At 32.4% G+C, this 6,392-nt stretch overlaps 1 protein-coding gene across 1 annotated transcript; it reads left to right on the plus strand.

The window, feature by feature from the left end:
* The first annotated feature begins 3,026 nt into the window (after window positions 1-3,026).
* LOC105126296 (probable mannitol dehydrogenase) lies at window positions 3,027-5,351 on the plus strand. Its single transcript, XM_011027120.1, has 5 exons — window positions 3,027-3,242; window positions 3,563-3,676; window positions 4,138-4,651; window positions 4,765-4,918; window positions 5,045-5,351. Exons 1-5 carry the CDS (start codon window positions 3,094-3,096, stop codon window positions 5,242-5,244), a joined length of 1,131 nt encoding a protein of 376 aa, XP_011025422.1. The 5' UTR covers window positions 3,027-3,093; the 3' UTR covers window positions 5,245-5,351.
* The last annotated feature ends 1,041 nt before the right edge of the window (window positions 5,352-6,392 follow it).

Below are 6,392 nucleotides of genomic sequence, written 5' to 3' on the forward strand. Positions count from 1 at the left end.
ATTTTAATTGAAAATATATAGATGTTGAATTTCTATAGATATTAGGTTGTATAAAGGTGATTTTGCAATATTTTTGTAATTATCAATATTTATATGTATGAAAAAATATAATTAGCCTCTAATATAGGGGAGGTGCTGAATTTTTTTTTTAAGTAATTCAATTTAATTATTTGTATAAATTTGTGTAGATATTTTGAATGAAAATTTATTTATTTTTGTTTGTGTTGTAATAATTATTTGATAATTTAGTCTCTTTTAATTGTTATTGTTCAAATTTATGACATGGTAATTGAAAATGAAGAATTAAATTTCATTATTTTATCGCTATTTAATTCTATTATTAATTATTATGTTTTTTTATTTTTATTAATTTTAATTGTTATTTATGCATTTCTATAAATGTTGAATTTCTATAGATGTTAGTGTAAAATATATAGATGTTGAATTTCGTTAGATGTTAGGTTGTATATAAGATTTTTCAATGGAGATGATTGGTTTGTGGTTATTGTAAAGATTTGCAGGTTTGAAAACTGTGGATAGTCTCGAGTATAAGAAAGATGTTGCTGAATTTTTTTAAACAAGCGAAGTTAATTATGTAATTATTCATTTAAATTTGTGTTGATGCATGAAATAAAATATATAGCATGTCGTGAGCAAATGGTTGTTGCTAGTTTTTCTAGCAACGAGAATGACTTATCTTTAGGTGTTGATCACGGTGAGGCATCTGCTTCAACTTGTGATGCTGTCTTTTCTAGCTCGGTTTCACAGAGTAAATACTTTAAAGTCGTTGTGGCTTCACAAAGAGGCTAATTCACTCACAAGTACCAGACATAATGGAAAGATGACCTTTCAATGTTAGTTTATTTAGGTTTTAGTTATATATATATAACATAATTTATGGACAAGTAATTAATATTTTATTAATTTTCTTTAATTTCAGGTTTACAAACATTGAGGCTACCCGGACAATAACATCGATATTTAAATCGTCGATGGAGATTTCATTATTTCAATCAAGTCAGGTTCCAAACATCCTGAGTGGAGACCTAATATCGATGCATTGTTTTGATGATTGTAGGTAGGTGTTAGGTTTTAATTTCCAATTTGTTTTTAATAATTTTTTTTTATAATTTTATATCTTGTACTATTTTTATTTTAAATGAATTATTTATATACATAACATAAATTCAAATGGGATAACACAAATAACAATGTTTTGAAGAAGGTATGGAAGAATCATGCGACAACTAGGTAAGATAAAAAATTTATGTTCTAAATTCTAATTTGTTACTATGAAAGTAGGTTGCATGATTTTTGGTATGACACATAAAAAAAAAAAAGTGAAAAGATATGCCAGAGATAATGGTCTTGAAGGATGGAATGAGGTGGCGATTTGATGAGAATTCAAATTGCCATTCATCTCGAGGGATATATGGACGACATATATTGAGCATGTGACGTCTGAGCAGTTCACACGATGCTCACAGTCTGGTGCCAACAACCAGAACCGGCAAATACATGGTTTAATGACCACGCACATCGGCAACTCCATCCCATTCAGTGCATATGCGAAGCAAATGGTGAGATTAATTAATTTAAATGAAATATATTGTTAATTAATTTGTTGTTGCTCATAAATATATTTAACTTACAACCTTTTTTTTCCTTACATGCTACGTTTCTTAGACATGAGCTGAGCCTAATGGAGTTGTTTATAGAGACGCACATGTAGAGTCAACACCGCCAAAAAGGGATGCAGTAGTTCGTGGACAACCGTGCTCACCACTTCGTAGTATATTCGTTTAATCATTTTATTTTATAAGTTATTATTTTCTTGATTTGAATATGATGATTTTTTAAAAAAAATTTAGAAGACCTATAATAGCCGATTGAGAGAGAGATATAAGGACAATATTTCGATCCATCTGGATATCGATCTAGATTTGTGGATGGAGGTAGGATCATATGATAAACTCGATAAAAATTAGGTTTATGGGCTCTCTAACACTACGACCAAAAACTTGCAATCGGCCCGTAATGTCTTAACCGTTGGGAACTCTCTATCAATATCAAGCACCTAGTCTAAGGAGTTCGTGGTCTTGAAATAACAAAATGAACAGCTCTTGACAGATTACAATCAGCTCCGTCAAATGGTTATGAAGATGAGATAAAGGATGAGTGATGATACATATGCAGCCCCTTCTTGGTAGCATAGCCCTAGGAACAACTAGCCTCTTCCTCCTCCTCCAGCTCCGCTGTTATTCTAGTTTAATTTTTGTTTCAAACATATTAAATTTGTAATGAATATTTGGATGAATATTATTTTTATATTTTTAATGTTTAATACAATTTTATTTAGCTATTTATTTGGTTAATTAGTTTTTTTTACTATTAATAAATAATTTTTTAAAAATATTTTAAATAAATACCGACTATTTTACAAATAGAACAAGGCTGATGATATTTTATAAAGAGTTACAAAAAAATTACCATTTATATTACAATTATCGATGAATTTATTCTATTGGTGTTTATAATTATTATTACCAACAGATTATATCCATCAATTATTTACAAAAAAATTTAAAATATTTACTGCTAATGTCATAATTATTAATGGCCATTTCTTTGTTATTATTGTTGAAATACAAACAGACATATTTTATTGGTAAACATCTCGCAGCAAAAAATTTTTATGCAATTTGCTGTTCGTAAGATTATCAGTATATATATATTTTTTTTAATTTCTAATAGAGTCACAGACAGAACAAGAAATTACCAATGATCGATATTCTAATGGACGTGTTCTGTCAATGGAGGTGTTGATAAAAATTTTATTGATAAATGGTATGCTTTGTACTGATAAAATTAATAGTGGAATAAATATTGAGAATGCAAAATGTCACCGTACTATAGTAATGAACGTAAAAATTCGAGGGAGCTCCGGTGAATCTCCCGCAACTTATATTTGTTACACAGACTGACTGTTCTCTCAAGGAAACTGTTCTCTCTAAATGTGCTTAGCTCACCCAGCATGTCATCCCTACCTATTATACGCAGTAGCAGACCAGCCGCCATTTAAATGGGTGCGCTATGCACAGTCTCTCGGCATTACCAAATAGGACTAGCAGAGGGGGGAAAATGGTAGAAAAATCTTACGAGGAAGAAAATCCTAGCGAGGCTTTTGGATGGGCAGCCAGAGACCAATCCGGGGTCCTCTCGCCTTTGAGATTCTCCAGGAGGTTATTCCTCTCGTCTATCTTGTTGCTCCTTTATATAATTATGGGTTTTTTTTTTCTTTGCTCGGTTTAATTAGACCCATTTTCTTCTTGTTTTTTTAATCATCAATAAACTTGCAGTACAGCTGCAGAATTGGCGACATCAGATATGGCAGTCTTTATTTTTAACATGTAAAATAAGTTGATTAAATCAGATCTCTGTAGTTATATGTCTTCTAAGTAATATTTTGGTTGGTGATGGCGATCTGATTAATCTTCTTACCTATTAATATTTCGTATTTTCATTTGCGGTCAATGCTAATAAAAAATACCTCTTGCAACAGGTCAATGGGAGAGAAGGATGTGAGATTGAAGGTGCTGTTTTGTGGAATATGTCACACAGACCTTCATATGGCCAAGAATGAGTGGGGTACTTCCACGTACCCTCTAGTTCCTGGGTATGAACATGCTGCAACAGAAATCTTTTAACTTCTTATGTATCTTGATTTTCATTTTAAACATTTCTCCTTTAGTTTTTGCTTGCACCAACATTTTCTGTTCTGAGTTTCAACCTTCACGCTTTCTGATTCCTCCATTTTTTTCCCTTTAAAATTGCAACTATGATTTGGATATCTTTTTTGACTCAAAATGCAAGCAAATTTCTAATATTCCTTTACCCCCCCCCCCCCCCCCCTTCTGTTACCATCTTTATCTTGATCAGTATTTGTGGGAGGAACATGATAATAATTTTTGTGTATATAAGCATTGCGAACAATGTTTTATAAATGGAAAATTGGCATCCCAGCGAAAATGTTTAGAGGAGTTTTTACCAGGATAAAGAGCAGTTTTGACTGTATAAATTTGATTCATGCATTGCGATTAAAGGTTTTAATTGAATTAAATTAAATTGGCATTGCAGGCATGAGATTGTTGGGCAAGTGACAGGAGTAGGAAGCAAAGTTGAAAAGTTCAGAGTTGGAGACAAAGTGGGGGTGGGGGGCATGATTGGATCATGCCACTCTTGCGATAGTTGCAGCAACAATCTTGAAAATTACTGCTCAGAAGTGATAATCACATATGGTGCAAAATACCAAGATGGAACCACCACATACGGGGGCTACTCGGACATTATGGTCGTAGATGAGCACTTCATAGTTCATATTCCAGACAACCTATCTCTTGATGCTGCCGCACCTCTCCTATGCGCTGGAATTACAGTGTTTAGCCCCTTGAGATTTTACGGTCTTGACAAGCCAGGTATGCATGTGGGTGTGGTTGGGCTCGGTGGGCTAGGTCATGTAGCTGTAAAGTTTGCAAAAGCTATGGGGGTCAAGGTGACAGTTATTAGCACCTCGCCCAACAAGAAACAAGAAGCCCTCGAGCATCTTGGTGCCGACTCATTTTTGGTTAGCCGTGATCAGGGTCAGATGCAGGTATATAAAAATGACTCAGAGTACCTTCCTTGCATTTGTAAACTAATTAAACATTAAATCAAATCTTTTATCCTGTACGTTTGTTTTACGATCTAATATTGTTTGTTATTTAGGCTGCAACGGGCACAATGGATGGAGTCATTGACACGGTGTCGGCTATACATCCTATCTTGCCTTTGATTAGTCTATTGAAGACTCAAGGAAAGCTGGTCTTGGTTGGTGCGCCTGAGAAACCACTTGAGCTACCAGTGTTTCCTTTGATCGTGGGTATGTATAAATGCATGTATCTCAGTATGTGTTCTAAATTTATCGCAGCATTGATCTTCTCATGGTAATCAAACAGATAAATATTAGTAACAGCTGACGATAACTACCATGTTATTGGCTTAACAGGAAGAAAAATAGTGGGTGGGAGTGCTGGTGGTGGAATGCAGGAAACACAAGAGATGATTGATTTTGCTGCTAAGAACAACATAACAGCAGATATCGAGTTGATTTCTATGGATTATGTGAACACTGCCATGGAGCGGCTATTGAAAACTGACGTTAGGTATCGATTTGTCATTGATATTGGCAACACATTGAAAAATTGAATTTTCTCCCTCGTATATATTTGTATGAATAAAATGCATGTAATGTGAGAATTCATGAGCTTGAATCATCTTCACTTTTCGGTACTCTTTAAGCACCTCTTACTTTATATAAATAGATGAACGTAGAGTACAACTTGTAATTATTTTATTTTATTTTATTGATTATTTGAGATATGGTTAGTTTAAACCATCACAACTAATTCTCTGATCTATTGAATATCTTATAAGCCCAAAATACAAGGTAAAGCATTGCAGGGTGACAGGAACACACATAAAAAATCGAATATAAAGAACACATATATAAAATCAAACTTAAATATTCAAAGAAAGGAACGAGTTTATTTTATAACCACTAAGCCACAACCTCAAATGCACTTGTAATAATTTTTAAAATTTATATTATTGGAGTTGATATTCATTGATCCAACTAAATTTAAAATAAAAAAATTACAGTGTAATATTAAAAAAAAAAAACATTATAAATGCCCAACTCAAATATTTTAGACCAAGAGTGAATTTATTACAATAATAAAGTGGAGATTTTTCATTCATACCAGAATTATTAACTCTTGCATAGAGGGTAGAATAGTCATTTTCTAATAATTGTAAAGTTATTTATGAATTGTACAAGGGCAATAAGGTTTTTATATATTTATTTAGCATAGTAAAATTACTTGACCATTTTTAAAAGCAAAATTTTCTAAACTTGAATCTAGAAGTTTCATCATTTTAGATTTTTTATAGCTTTGGTCCACAGGTTTTTATATCTTTTTTCATAGTGTTTTCGTAATAGTAATATTATTTGACAGGTTGTTTGGTATTTGACTTAGCATAGATATTATTAAAAAAAAAAAAAAAAGGCTTGCACACATGCCAGCATATGAAATGTTACTAACCTTTTTAGGCTATGCATGAGATGTCGTGAGGTGGTGTTCTGGTGGCTTCCAAAGGCATTAAATTCGTTTTTTCTTCCTCTTTATCTAGGTGTGACACGTGTTTTATTTTAAATGGACATCTAATTCAGTTGATGCAACACTTTTTTGGTCCTGGTGCTTTCCCTCTGACCTTGATTTTTGTATTGATTTTGCAAAAAAATAAAAGCAGCCCTCTTCTTTGTTATTTTTTTATATTTGGTTTTTTTTTTATTT

The sequence above is a fragment of the Populus euphratica genome, unplaced genomic scaffold (assembly GCF_000495115.2).
Source record: "Populus euphratica unplaced genomic scaffold, PopEup_1.0 scaffold78.1, whole genome shotgun sequence".
NCBI lineage: Eukaryota > Viridiplantae > Streptophyta > Magnoliopsida > Malpighiales > Salicaceae > Populus > Populus euphratica.

Coding starts and splice junctions, on each gene's coding strand:
- LOC105126296 (XM_011027120.1), top strand. CDS start 3,094: ATGCACAGTCTCTCGGCATTACCAAATAGGACTAGCAGAGGGGGGAAA. Junction 3,243..3,562: donor CCTTTGAGATTCTCCAGGAG/GTTATTCCTCTC, acceptor CTCTTGCAACAG/GTCAATGGGAGAGAAGGATG. Junction 3,677..4,137: donor ACGTACCCTCTAGTTCCTGG/GTATGAACATGC, acceptor TTGGCATTGCAG/GCATGAGATTGTTGGGCAAG.